General features: G+C 45.0%; 1 protein-coding gene and 1 long non-coding RNA gene across 2 annotated transcripts in view; one reads left to right on the top strand and one right to left on the bottom strand.

The window, feature by feature from the left end:
• Positions 1-220: 220 nt before the first annotated feature.
• On the bottom strand, positions 221-13,683 carry LOC122455222. The gene is made up of 3 exons (XR_006273617.1): positions 13,152-13,683; positions 7,645-7,735; positions 221-544 (listed from the first exon to the last, which is right to left on the bottom strand). It is a non-coding gene; the product is annotated as an uncharacterized LOC122455222 (long non-coding RNA).
• Positions 12,538-15,230, top strand: part of FAM189A1 (family with sequence similarity 189 member A1) — a 240,997-nt gene continuing 238,304 nt past the window's right edge. The window contains exon 1 of the mRNA XM_043490192.1: positions 12,538-12,997. Within this exon, the coding sequence (XP_043346127.1) occupies positions 12,779-12,997 (219 nt within the window). The 5' untranslated portion in view covers positions 12,538-12,778. The remainder of the gene's footprint in view (positions 12,998-15,230) is intronic.

A 15,230-nucleotide genomic window follows, 5' to 3' on the forward strand; every position in this document is an offset into this window, starting at 1 on the left:
ACACACACACACACACCTGGTCGGGGAACTAAGATCTCACACGCTGCACAGCCAAAACACACACACACACACACACACACACACACAAAGCAGAGAGCAGACTTGTGGTTGCCAAGGGTTAAAGGGTTTAGGGAGGGATGAATTGGGAGTTTGGGATTAGCAAATGCAGACTTATTATATGTAGGATGGATAAACAAAAAGGTCCTACTGTAAAGCACAGGTAACTCTATTCAATACCTATGATAAATCATGACAGACAAGAATATGAAAAATAATATACATGTGTGTATAACTAAGTCACTTCACTGTACAGGAGAAATTAATCCAACAGTGTAAATCAACTATACTTCAATAAAATAATAAAAAAAAAGAGTTGACATCTGAACAGCCATAAAGCACAGCGCGGCAGACAGCATATGCGAGCACCCACAGGGCTGCAGAGGTGGGGTCGGGGGAGCTGAACGGGGTGCCTTCTCGTCAGGCAGCATCTGGCAGGTGACACGCCACTCCTTGCCTGGGATGAATGAGGATGCGCCAAGGAACACTGCAGGGGATGAAAGACACAAAATGGAGTTTTCAAAATTTACTCTCTGATCCAGGCACAAAAGTCATGGGACAGGAAGGTCATGATGAACTTGACAAGTCCAGAGTGTGAGGTTTTTCCATCTTCTGTAAATAAACATTCTCTGGGGAAGAAGGGAATGGAAAAGTGACACCGAAATCCAAACACATCAAGCGTAGATCTGGGTGAATTACTGTAAGGTCAGTGGCCTTGTAACCACGCCCCCAGGCTAAGAAATTAACCACAAGAGGGGCTTCCCTGGTGGTCCAATGGCAAAGACTCTACATTCCCAATACAGGGGGCCTGGGTTCCATCTCTGCCCAGGGAACTAGATCCCATATGCCGAAACTAAAATGAGAGCAGCCAAATAAAATAAATAAAAACAAATTTTTTTTAAAGAAATTAACCACCAGAAAGAATGGAGTTTCCTCTAACTGCCCCATCACCATGACAAACCCTTACTCCTCCCTCAAAGTATCAATGACTGCTCTCTGATATGTAGTCCTCACTTCCTCTCACTTCTTTGTAATTTGATCACTCAAGTATCTCTCCCTAGGGCTCCCCACTGGCTCAGTGGTAAAGAATCCACCTGCCAAACAGGAGATGTGGGTTTGATCCTGGGTCGGGAAGATCCCCTGGAGAAGGAAATGGCAACTCACTCCAGTACTGCTGGTTGGGAAACCCATGGGCAGAGGAGCCTGGTGGGCTACAGTCCATGGGGTCACAAAGAGTGGGACATGACTTAGTGACTAAAGAACAAACAACAATCTCTCTCTAGATACTACATACTAGCCTTACCTATCAAATTTTTAAAAATATGTCTTTCAAGTCCGTTTGAATTCCCAGATTTCATTCCATCCCTCTCTTTTCCCTATGGTTTATCTGTGGAAGAGGCAGACTGTCCAGCAGTCTAGCGTTTGCTGAGTGCATTCTCCTAATTCAGTTCAGTGTGTTTCTTTGCCTGTGGGTGTCCTGCCACTTGGCAGCTGGATCCAGAGACGGGATTGGAAGTCAGGCTTAATCCCTTTCACAAGATTAAAAATGATGCATTCTTCCATCAGGAGGCCTGTCGGGGTCTAGTTTTCACCCTTTTTTTGATGTCAGCAGCTGTCAGTGCTCAATTTCTATATGTGTTAATTCACTGTGGGCTGCAAAGTGGTGACATCTTAATTCAATATTTCTTTTCAACTATCTCTTATAATAATAATTGATATTATTATAAAATGATACTTCCCCTCACCTACTATCTGATTACCCAAACGTACACTTTATGTAGGAAAGAAAGGATAAATGCCCGATTGTCTTCTTGTCATTTGCCAGTTTTTAAGATTATGAATTATTTCCCTATCATCGACTGGGAGCAACCAATGAGTTCTTTAAAAACATTATCATGATCGTATGGATTTAAACATATTTGGTAAGTTTAAAGGCACTGCAATGAGTGTCCTTACTAATACAGTTACACAAAGTTGTTATTTCCAATTCAAATCCAGGACTACATGAATTTTACGTTACATCTATATTGCATCTCCCTGTCTCTACACTGAAAACCCAGGTTCTCAAGGACACAAAAAAATGATAGAATGTCCCCAAATTCCTTATTTGCTTAATCTGGTATTACGTGTAGTCTCATCATAATAATGCAAACCCTATCACAACAAATTAACTACCAGACACAGTTAAAGCTTTTGCATTTGTTCTTCCCTTTCAATCCCAGTTTTGAAAAACGGTCATTATAGCTATATTGTCAGAGCATGTCTCAGTCTGTTCAGGCTGCCACAGTCAGAAGACCATGGACTCGGTGGCTTGTAAACACAGACATATATTCCTCAAAGTACTGGAGGCTGGGAAGTCCAAGGTCAAGGTGCAGGCAGACTCAGTGTCTGCTGAGGGATTGCTACCTAGCTCACAGATGACCATCTTCCTGCTGTGCTGTCATCTGGCAGATGAGGCAAGGGAGCTCTCTGGGGTCTTTTAATATTATTACAGCACTAGTCTCATACACTTTGCTGACAAAAGTCCATCTAGTCAAAGCTATGGTTTTTCCAGTAGTCATGTACAGATGTGAGAGTTGGACCATAAAGAAGGTTGAGTGCCGAAGAATTGATGCTTCTGAACTGTGGTGCTGGAGAAGCCTCTTGACAGTCCCTTGGACAGCAAAGAGATCAAACCAGTTAATCCTAAAGGAAATCAGTCCTGAATATTCGTTGGAAGGACTAATGCTGAAGGTGAAGCTCCAAAACTTTGGCCGCTTGATGTGAAGAGCACACTTGTTGGGAAAGAGCTGACTCATTGGAAAAGATTCTGATGCTGGGAAAGATTGAAGGCAGGAGGAGAAAGGGGTGACAGAGGATGAGATGGTTGGATGGCATCACTGACTCGACAGACTTGAGTTTGAGCAAACTCCGGGAGAGGGTGAAGGACAGTGGAGCCTGGCTGCTGCAGTTCATGGGGTTGCAAAGATTCAGACATGACTGAGTGACTGGACAACAACAGTGTTTCTCTGGATCATAGGGCTTGGAATGCATCGGGGAGAGCAGAGAGAGAGTGGGATTTGCTGGATGGTCAAGGCTGTCACTGAGCGCACAGCTGACCTACACAGAAAAGGCCAACAGATCCCCTAAATTACATCTCTGCTGTGAAAAGTGGGGCCAATCATGTAATTGATGCTGAAGAGCAGTGATGTTTATTTTTCCAGAGACTTCCTATTTATCCATGAGCAAAGTGTTTTACTTTTGTTTCTTACTTAAAAAATAAAAAAGCTATTCAAGGAGTTCTGGTTGAAGGTGACTCTCATGCTTCAAAATCAAATGATAAATTCAACTCCATTATTTTCTGTTCAGTTGATGGATGAGAATTATCAAATCTCATGTGGCTTGACTCGTAATTTTGATACATTTTCCCTGAAGGCAAAACATTTCTTTCATACATAATTTTGTTTGAGTCAGTATGTGTGAATATGAATAACTGCTTATTCTAATGAAATCATGACAATATATGTTTCTAATAACCTGACTTAATGGTGCTGGTTGAGTTAATTTAAGTGGAACCTACTTCTTAGCCTCACTGCCCTTCCTGAGTAATCCAACCTCATTTATTTCTCAGGGGCTTCGCACAAATCCTAGTCAGTAACTCAGAAGTCTTAAAAACTTAATTTTGGATTTATTTTATCTTTTTTTTTCCTGTTCCCTGCAGCATGTGGGATCTTAGTTCCCTGACCAGGGATTGAACCCTCACCCCTTGCACTAGAAGGACAGAGTCTTAATTACTGGACCAGCAGGAAAGTCCCTATTTAATTTTTTTCATTTTTTTAATTGACATACAGCTGATTTACAATGTCGTGTTAATATGTACTGTACAGTGACTCAGTTATACACATATTCTTTTTTAATATTCTTTTCATAGAATATTAATCACAGAACATTTTGTTTGTTTTAGAATTAATTAAATAATTTTTGGTCTTTGTTGCTGTGCATGGGCTTTTCTCTAGCTGCGGCAAGCAGAGTCTATACCCTAGTTGTGGTATGTGGGCTTCTCATCGTGGTGGTTTCTCTTCTTGCAGAGCACGGGCTTCAATAGTGAAGCAAAAGTGCTTGATAGTTGTGGCACATGGACCCAGATGCTCCGAGGCACGCAGGATCCTCCCAGACCAGAAACGGAACCTGTGTCTCCCCCATTGGCAGGTAGACTCTTCACCACTGAACCACCAGGGAAGCCCTGACCATTTTTAAGTGTGTAATTCTGTGGCATTAAGTACATGCACATTGTTGTACAACCATCACCACTATCTATCTACAGAATTTTTCCATCTTCCCTAATTGAAATTCTGCCCCCAATTAAACACTAACTCCTCATTTCTCTTCCCCCCCATTTCCTGGCAACCGCTGTTCCACTTTTTGTCTCTGTAAATCTGACTACTCTAGGCACCTCGTGTAAGTGGAGTCATGGAATATTTCTGTCTTTGTTGACTGGCTTATTTCACTCAGCATGATGTCCTCAAGGTTCAGGAGACAGTTGGACAGATATCTCTTTAAGTTCCTGCCTTCAATCCTTTTTGGTGTATACTTGGAATTGCTAGGTACAGTAACTTTACAATAAATTTTTTGACATGTCTCCATACTGTTTTCCGCAGTGGCTGCACCATTTTACATTCCCATCACCAGTGCACAAGGATTTCAATTTCTCCATATTCTCACCAGTGCTTGGCTATTTTATTTTTGTTTTGTTTTGGATGATAGCCATCCTAACGCATGCCAAGTGGTACCACATTGTGGTTTTGATTTGCATTTTTCTAATTAGTGATGTTGAACATCTTTTCATGTGATAATTGGCCACTTATACATTTTCTTTGAAGAAATACTTAGTTTGGTCATTTCTCCATTTAAAAATTGAGTTGTCTCTTTGCTTTTGAATTGTGGGAGTTCTTTATATACCCTGGATATTAAATCCTTATCGGCTATATATTAATCATTTGCAAATATTTTCTCCCATTCAATAGTTTGTCTTTTTACTTCCTTGAAAGTATCCTTTGACGAACAAAAATTTTGAAGTACAATTTAATCTAGTTTTTCTTTTGTCCCTCACAGTTTTGGTGTCAGAGCTAAGACTCTAGAGCCAATTCCAAGATCATAAATATTTATACTTACATTTTCTTCTTAGAGTTTTATGACTTTCACTCTTATATTTAGGTCTTTGATCCATTTTGTGTTAATTTTCATATATGATGTGAGACTGAGGTCCAACATCTTTCTTCTGTATACGAAAATACAGTTGTCTCAGCCCCATCTGTTGAAGAGATTATTTATACACTGGATGATGCTCCTGTCAAAACTCAACTGGTGTTAGGTGGATGAATTTGCTTCTGGACCCTCAATTCTATTCCAATGGTCTATCTGTCCTTATGCATCTACCACACTGCTTTGATTACTGTAGCTCTGTAGTAAGTTTTGAAATCTGAAAGTGTGAGTCTTCCAACTCCATTCTTCTTTTTCAAGACTGCTTGGCTATTTGGGACCCACTGCAATTCCAGAAGAATTTGAGGATTGGCTTTCCCATTTTTGCAAAAAAGTCTGTCTGAGTTTTCACAGGGACCACATTGAATTTGTAGTGTTTTGGGTACTTATATCTTGATATTAAGACTTTCTATCCACAAACATGGTGTCTTTCCATTTATTCAGGTATACTTTATCTTATTTCAGCAATTTTCTATAATTTCTGGTGTACAAATCTTTCACCTCTTTGGTTAAATTTATTCCCAGGTGTGTTAGTCTTTTAGTTGTATTGAAATGGAATTGCTTTATTAATTTTCTTTTCAGGTTATTCTTAGCTGGCAAATAAAAAAGCGATTAACAGTCATGTGTTGATCTTGTATCCTGCAACTTTGCAGAATTTATCATCTCTAGTAGCTTTCATGTGGATCCTTTGAGGATTTCCTATAAATATAGGATAATATCACTTGTGAACAGATAAAGTTTTAATTCGTCCTTTCCAGTTTGTATGTCTCTTCTTTATTTTTCTTGTCTGATTGCTCTGGCCAGAATTTCTAGTACAATGTTGAATAGCAGTGGGGAATATGAACATCATTATCTCATGCCTGATCTTGTGAGAAAGTAGCCAATTTTCACCACTGAGTATAATGTTATGTGTGGGTTTTTCATAAATGTCCTTTATCATAGTGATGGAGTTAAAGGAAAGTGAATCTTTAACATGCTATTTTTAGAAATAATTTGAGGCCTAGGATGATATAGAGTTTGGTGTTATTTTTCTCCAGAGATGATTTTCAATGGCTTTTGTCAGCTCCTCAGATATGCAGATGACACCACCCTTATGGCAGAAAGTGAAGAGGAACTAAAAAGCCTCTTGATGAAAGTGAAAGAGGAGAGCGACAAATTTGGCTTAAAGCTCAACATTCAGAAAACTAAGATCATGGCATTGGTCCCATCACTTCATGGCAAATAGATGGGGAAACAGTGGAAACAGTGTCAGAGTTTATTTTTTTGGCTCCAAAATCACTGCAGATGGTGATTATAGCCATGAAATTAAAAGACACTTACTTCTTGGAAGGAAAGTTATGACCAACCTAGATAGCATATTAAAAAGCAGAGACATTACTTTGTCAAGAAAGGTCCGTCTAGTCAAGGCTATGGTTTTTCAGTGGTCGTGTATGAATGTGAGAATTGGACTATGAAGAAAGCTGAGTGCCGAAGAATTGATGCTTTTGAACTGTGGTGTTGGAGAAGACTCTTGAGAGTTCCTTGGACTGCAAGGAGATCCAACCAGTCCATCCTAAAGGAGATCAGTCCCAGGTGTTCATAGGAAGGACTGATGCTGAAGCTGAAACTCCAATACTTCAGCCAACTCATGCAAAAAGTTGACTCATTGGAAAAGACCCTGATGCTGGGAGTGACTGGGGGCAGGAGGAGAAGGGGACAACAGAGGATGAGATGGTTGGATGGCATCACCAACTCGATGGGCATGAGTTTGAATAAACTCCGGGAGTTGGTGATGGACAGGGAGGCCTGGCGTGCTGCGATTCATGGGGTCACAAAGAGTCGGACATGACTGAGCGACTGAACTGATGAACTGAGAGGCCTGAGCAATGCAAGACTACCTTAATCCAAACTTCAGGTTTGGGATTTCTGGACACCTGCAACCAGAGATAAGGTAGGCTTACTCCCTTATTATTCAGGCACAGCCATTTGGGAGGCCATCTTAAATCAGGGTGCTGGCTTCCTAGATTCACCACCGCCCCTCCCCCAGCCCCCTTGGAGGGACCTGGACTCAAAACTCCTTGCTTTAACCCTCCATGGTTGCCAGAGGCAGAATACAAGGGCTCAGGGCAGAGGCTGCCCAAGTGCTGCATTCACTCTCTGGATTCTTCCTAGGTCTTGGCCTGGTATTCTCTCATTATCTCCCTAATTCTTGGATGTTTTAAAAAATATATTTTTAAAAATATTTCATTTGTTTTCTTGGTTGACTTTGGCAGGAGAATCTGCTAGCCTACTGTTCCTGGAAGTGGAGTCTCTACTGATTATTACTTTTCCAGAGACAGGGACTGTGAGATCCAAGTACAACTTTCTTACCTCTTATAGGAGATGCAAAGGAACAAGTTCATTCCTTATCCATTTATGCAGAAGTATATTTTGAAAAGAGCAGGAATCTGCAACAAGAGGCCTGTAAGGGAGGCATTAGTGTTACTTATCTACCCATGGTGCAAGCAGGCATGATTGCATTTCACAAAAAGCTCAGCCACCTTCTTTGCTTATAAGCAATGGTCTCACAATACTATAAAGCTACAGTACTCAAATCAGCATGGCACTGGCACAAAAACAGATGTGTGGATCAATGGAACAGAACAGAGAGTTCAGAAATAAAACCACATACCTATAGTCAATTATTAATTAATTTATTTTTTGGTCATACTGTGTTGCATGTGGGATATTAGTTCTCCAACCAGGGATCGAACTCGTGCCCCTTGCATTGGGAGTGTGGAGTCTAGACCACTGGACCTCCAGGGAAGTCCTCCTATGGTCAATTAATCTTCAACAAAGGAGGCAAGACTATACAATGGAGAAAAGACATTCTTGATGAAGTCAGATCACACCTTCCTGCCATACACAAAAATAAACTCAAAATGGTTTAAAGACCAAAATATAGGACAAGACACTAGAAAACTCCTAGAAGAGAACACAGGGAAAACAGTCTCTGACATAAATCATACCAGTGTTTTCTTAGGTCAGTCTTCCAAGGCAACAAAAATAAAAGCAAAAGTAAACAAATGAGACCTAATCAAACAAAGATTTTACATAGCAAAAGAAACCATAAACAAAAAGACAACCAATGGGCTGGGGGAAAATATTTGCAAATTATGCAACCAATAAGGGCTAAACTTCCAAAATATACAAACAGCTCATAGAAAAAAACAAACAAACAACCCAATTGAAAAATGGGCAGAAGACCTAAACAGACATTTGTCCAGAGAAGACATACAGATGGCCAACAGGCATATGAACAGATATTCAACATCATGAATTATTAGAGAAATACAAATCAAAACTACAATGAAGTACCATCTCACTCTGGTCAGAATGGCCATTGTTAAAAGTGTACAAATAATAAATGATGGAGAGAGTGTGGAGAAGAGGAAACTCTCCTAAACTCTTGATGGGAATGTAAATTGGTGCTTCCACTGTGGAAGACAGTAGGAAGGATTGTCAAAAAACTAAAAATAGGTTTGCCATATGATCTAGCAACCCTATTCCTGGCCATATACCCAGAAAAAAATATAATTCAAAGAGACAGATGCACCTCTATGTTCATAGCAACACTACTGACAATAGCCAAGACATGGACGCAACCTAAATGTCCACTGACAGATGAATGGATGAAGAAGATGTGGTGCATATATACAGTGGAATATTACTCAGCCATTAAAAAAATGCAATAATGTCATTTTCAGCAACATGAATGAACCTAGAGATTATCATACTAAATGAAGTAAATCAGAAAGAGAAAGACAAATACCATATAATATCACTTTTATATGGAACCTAAAATATGACACAAATCAACATATCTATGAAACAGAAACATATTCACAGACATAGAGAACAGATTTATGGTTGCCAAGTGGGGAGGTGGGAGAGGGATGAATCAGGAGTTTGGGATTAGCAGAGACAAAGATTATATACAGAATGGATAAACAACCGGTCCTACTGTACAGCACAAGGAATCATATTCAATATCCTATGATAAACCATAGTGGAAAAGAATATGAAAAAGAATACATATATATACAACTGAGTTACTTTGCTGCAGAAATTAACACAACATTGTAAATCAAGTATACTTTGATAAAATTAAAAAAAAAGAAAAATGATCCCAGTCTATTAGTCTCATCTGATTTAGGGAAAAGAAAAAGTTGCTATATGGTTGTTCCAGGGGTCTCCAGGAATCTTCCAGAACACCAGGATATGTATTATTACAGCCTTTCATAAAAGAAAAACAGTGAAGGGCAAAGAGGGTCAATGAGCTGCCAGTTCTTACCCTCCCTATCTCCCTCCCCCTTCTATCTTTATGATTCACTTCTAGGAAATTGACTCCTTTTAATTATTTACTGGGTTTAATACAGTACAATTTTAAGATTTTCTAAAACACAGAATTGATTTTTTTATTTTTTGGCTGCACCTCACGGCATGTGGGATCACAGTTCCCCAGTCAGAGGTGGAACTCACACACCCTGCATTGGCAGCATGGAGTCTTAACCACTGGTCAGTCAGGGATGTCCTAGAATTAATTTTTAGAAGAGCAAAAAGTAATTTTAATTTCTCAACAGTCTCTCCCTCTGATCAAATTTTACTAAGGAGGTAGATCTCTCTCCCGACCCACCTACAGCAAAATTCCCTGCCGAGCTGCCTGGAGCTTTTCCCATGTCATTTATAAACAGAAGGATTTATATACATCCTGGAAGCACACCTAATATGTAGATGGGAGTTCACTGGAGGTTTCCAGCATTTGGTGATTCTTCCCACGGTGTGCCAACTGGCAGCCCCTATATTTCTAGTCCATGTTTAATTCATCACTGACACCTCCCATACACCTCTGAAATCCATCCAATTCTCGGTATCACCACCATCTCCACCCTAATCCAAAACACCGTCCCCTCTTGCCTAGATGGCAGCAACAGCATCTCACTTCTCCACATTTCCCTGGGCATCCCACAGTCAATTTTCTATACTGTGGTCAGAAAGCTCTTTCCAAAGCTGCTTATTATCTGTTTTTTTGGTACCATGTAGAATTCTCCGTAACACTGAACATATTCGCAGTTGGCCTTGGAGCTGCTGCTGCTGCTGCTGCTGCTAAGTCGCTGCAGTTGTGTTCGATTCTGTGCAACCCCATAGACGGCAGCCCACCAGGCTCCCCCGTCCCTGGGATTCTCCAGGCAAGAACGGAGAATAGGAGATGGAGTGGGTTGCCATTTCCTTCTCCAATGCACGAAAGTGAGAAGTGAAAGTGAAGTCGCCCAGTCCTGTCTGACTCCTCGCAACCCCGTGGACTGTAGCCTACCAGGCTCCTCCGTCCATGGGATTTTCCAGGCAAGAGTACTGGAGTGGGTTGCCATTTCCTTCTCCACGGCCTTGGAGCAATTACCCACATACTGCTGGTTCCCCCACTAGCCTGAAAGTTCCCTGAGTACAGGAAGCTTGTCTGCTCATCCTTATATCCTCAGTGGGTGGCACACTGTGGGTGTTTAACGTATTTTTTGAATACCACATAATGTCAATCAACTACGTAACTTATTTGTTATGCTTGTCTGCTTTCCACCTTTCACCAGGAAGGCAGGGAGTTGGCTGTTTCATTCACCCATGTTCTCTTTTTGAAAGTTTATTTATTTTTAATTGGAGGATAATTACTTTACAATATTGTGTTGGTTTCTGCCATACATCAACATGAATCAGCCAGAGGAATACCCAACATGAATACCCATGTTCTCCGAGAGCCTAAAACGGGGCCGGGTTCTTTGTGAACTTTTGTTGGAGAAATGAATAAGTGAATGAAAGAGTGAAGTGACTACAGTGAGAACCTAACTTCCAAGCAGTCCAGGATCTTGATGGTATAATTTCAAGCCCTTAAAAAGTGCTGCCCTGTGCATTTCTAGGTAGAGAATGTCTCCAAGAAATTTGTATTTGTACTCCAGAGCTCAGAATGATGCCTGCCAGAAGCTCATCCTGTTAGACAGGACTGGAGGAGAAGCAGCTCTGGCCAGAGGCCAGCATTCTGAGGTCAGCCACTCCATCTGTGGAATCCCCACCCCTGTGCATCTCTGGACCGTCCTGTTAAATTGGAAAATAAATCCCATGCCTGCTAAGGTGTTGGCTGATAAAAGGTTTGAGCTACTGGCCCTTCCAGAGGAATTTGCATTTTAATAGAACCTCGTCAGCCCCAAAGGAATCTATATCTCTAAAGGTGTAATTTCCACCACCAGCAACTGAGATATTTGGGGGCGAGACTGCAGCGTTTCTGATCCAAATCCAATAGGAAACTCCCTCAGTCCCGCCTTGAGGCTGTGTAAACTGACCCACCATTTCCCGCTATGATTACTATGAACGTTGCCTTTTTGTGCTTGATATCCTCAGACTGCCTGTCACTCCTGGGCCTCTCATATGTCAACACAACCCTTTTCAATACTGGCAGTCTTAAAGTGGTCACATCAACGGGGCCGCAAGGTGACTCGTGATAACCTGAACTTCCAAGCTTTCTCGGTACCCTAGGAAGCCAACAGTCAGGTATTTAAAACCTGTCAAAATACTGTCAAAAGGGAGAGATGATTTTGTAGGTCCTTCATGACACTGTTCATCCAAATTCGTTTTGTGCAATTGATTTTCAGCCCCAATTTTCCACTTGTATCAAAAGCCCTGCAAACGGAAGGTAGGCAAGAGATATCTGTGAACTGGGGATGTTCTGAATGCCCAGTCCTCCAGGACCGAGTTCTCCAGTTGGCTTAAGAAATTCCTGGAACTGCAGGAGAGCAGCAGAATCCTGAATCCAGGAATTCCGCATTCGAGAGAGGCTCCCGCCTGCCACGCCTGGGATTAGGCGCTGGGAAGTCACCTCCTCCGCGACCCCCGTAGCCGCCGCGCGCGCCCCTCCGGGGCCAGCCCCAGGCTCGGCCGGCCCGCCCCAGCTCCCAGGCCTCTTCCCCATCGCCGGCCCCGGGCTCCTGCCGCCGTCGCCCTTGACGCGCCGGCGGTTCTCACTCCCCTCCTTGGTGAGGGGCGCGAGCGCCGAGGCCCGGCCACCGGGACCGCACCTGCGCCCGCCCGCTCCCGCGCCGCTCGGTCCCGGCTCGTGCTCTGGCCTCGGCCCCGGCCCTGCGCGCGGCGGCGGCAGGGCTCGCGCCCGGGGACAGCGGCGGCGGCGGCGGCAGCTCGAGCCCGCGCCCGGTCCGGGGAGCGCGCGGGGCGGACGGGAGAGGGCGCAGCGCGGCGCGGCCGGCGGGCGGCCCTGCGGAGCTGCGGCGGCATGGGCGCGGGCACCAGCGGGGGCTGCGGGCGTCCGGTTCCCCGCCCCGCCCGTCCCGCTCCAAGCGCGCGGCCGCCGCAGCCCCCGCGACTCGGGGGGACGCCGACCCCTCAGTCGGTGCAACTTGCCTCGGACCCTTGGTGAGGAGGGGCGGCGCGCGGGGCCGGGCGCGAGCGGGTGAGGCGTGCAGGCGCGATGCCTCCGGCTGGCGGTCCCCGCGCGCCGCGCCCCGCCGCGCTGCCCCGCAGCCTGTCCCGCCTGCGCGAGTGCCCGGGCCGCTCCCGCATCGTGCTGGCGCTCGGGGCCACGCAGATGGCGCTCGGATGCCTCATCGTGGCCGTCAGCTTCGCCGCTCTGGCGCTCACCACGTCGGCCCGCGTCCGCCACTCCTGCCCCTTCTGGGCCGGCTTCTCGGTGAGTGTCGGCGCGGGGCGCGGGGGCTGCGGGCCGGGGACGCGGGCCCACCACCCGCGGGCGCCGAGTTCGGCGTGCGAGCTGCGGGGCGAGCTGCCACAGCCCGGGGTGCGGCTTAAAACTCGGGCAGGAGAACTCCGGGGACCCGACTCACCGCTTGCCGCCTTGGGAGCGTCGCTTTCCCTTTCCCCTTGCGCTGGTCCCGGAGTTACTTTTCTGCGAAGACAGGAGCCCGGGCGCCCTCAAACACCGGAGGGGCCTTCGGCCGAGGGTGGGCGGCGGGGCCGGCGGTTGGGCCCTGAGGCCCCTTGCGCCCTGGGGCCCAGGAACCGCCGGGGGTGGTGGGGCTCTGGGTGACCCCGAGCGGGGTGGGAGCGGGGTGCGAGCCCGGTGCGGAGACGCGGCTCCGCGCGGTTGGCCTCCGCGGCTGGAATCTCCGGTGCAGGGCGCGTGCCGTCGGGTCGCGGGTCAGTCCTTGCAGCGGGAACCGCGCGAACCCGCCTTGGCAGCCCACCCGGTCGGTGTAGCCTACGTGGCGTGTCCCGCGTGTGGTGGGGATTGATCCGCGAGCGCAGTGGACAGTGCGACTGTGCAGGCGACCCGTGGGCCGCGTTGGCGGGGGGGGCGTGTTTAATGAACTTTCTCGCCGGGAGGTGACAGATTTTCAGGTTGTTGACCCCAAATTACAGAGGCCAGTGACTGACAAACCTCCCTAGAAGCAAAGCCACCAGGAAATCCCATTCAAGGAAGTGGTTGTCTCCAAGAAGTAATGGAGGGGCGGGGGAGGCATTTTTTTTTTTTTTAATTAAAGTTGTTTTTTTCCTATATTAATTAAAGAGTGAGTATATGGAAACAGGAAAGATCTATGCTGAGCAAACATTCTTTCTAAAGAGAAGGCCTTGTTCTGAGAACATTTGGTTTGCGGTGCCGGAGTACGTCTTATAGGCTTAAACAGTAAATTCGGTGTGTTTTAACTCCATCTCCAGAAATCCAAACCAAGCCTTTGGAACGAATGTTTGCTATTTGTCCTTGACTTCTGAAATTTAATAATTCTGTCGATCTCCGCTTTTGTTGTTCTTTTGTAATGGCCTTTGTTCTCCACGTCTGCTGCAGGCCTTGTAAGATAAGATCGAAGCAGAACCGACTCAGTGACACCCGGGTGTGTGAATTTCCAGAGCTTATTTCAGATCAGGAGTGAGTCTTGGAGAGCTGATTAGAACAACAGAGCATGAATCTCAGGCTCCCAGTGCTCAAAGTAAAGAGAGGGGATTGGAAACAAGACCCAGGAGTCATGATTCAAACGGGGGCCCCTAAATACAGCCTTCAAACACATCTGTGGCTCAGTGTTCAGCATGATTTAATGTGCATTGTTTTCATGTGGTCTGAGTTTGTGTCTGCTCTGGCCCACAGGTGGCAGCTTCGTAAAGGAGCTGCTCTTGGCTTCTCCCTGGGCCAGGAGGCTTCTCCCTGGGCCAGGAGGCTTTGTGGCTTTGGTTCTTCCAAAGGGCATAGAGAAAGAGCTGCCTCTTAATAATGAACTTGGAAGGGGAAACAGCCATCAGACATGGTAGAAAAGCTGTTTATGTGAAAAATGTACATTCAGTGCATTTTAGTCTAAAGCATTAAATAAATATGTAAACCATTAATTCAGCTTGCTTTCCCAGGGTTATTCCCTTCCACAACTCTAACTTCGTAGTCTAACGTCCTGCAATTCAGAGTAATTCCCCATGTGTCTTGTGTGTGCAGACCTGCCTCTAGGCTCAGGGGAGGACAGTGAGCAACATCCTCTGCTTTTATTTTAGAGGTGGTAGATTGTGCCCTGGGTCCACCTTCTGCTTTCCCCACCTCCTTACATCTCCTGTCTCATGGGCTTTTTTCAAACTGAATCTGCCACAAGTACCTTTAACTTTTTATTGACCTGGAGATTTTTGCAGAAACTAATGCCTTTGGCCGGTGATTTGTTATGTGAGTATTGAAATACTCCAGTCAATAGTATTTGAATAACAAAAGACATATTAATGTGTCTCTGATCAGTAATGCGTTAAAATTTTTTCCAAACAGTCTATACCCCTTTGCACAGACAGTGAATGGTTCCAGCAATGCTGGGACAGGTCAGCATGTTGTCGCAGCTGTGGGCAGTAACACTGGCTGCTTGCCTGCCTGCCCACTGTGGAAACCACCTTGCAAGGACATTTTTGTCTTAAGATGGTGACCAGGATGACTGACTTTTCTC

Source organism: Cervus canadensis, chromosome 17 (genome assembly GCF_019320065.1).
Source record: "Cervus canadensis isolate Bull #8, Minnesota chromosome 17, ASM1932006v1, whole genome shotgun sequence".
NCBI lineage: Eukaryota > Metazoa > Chordata > Mammalia > Artiodactyla > Cervidae > Cervus > Cervus canadensis.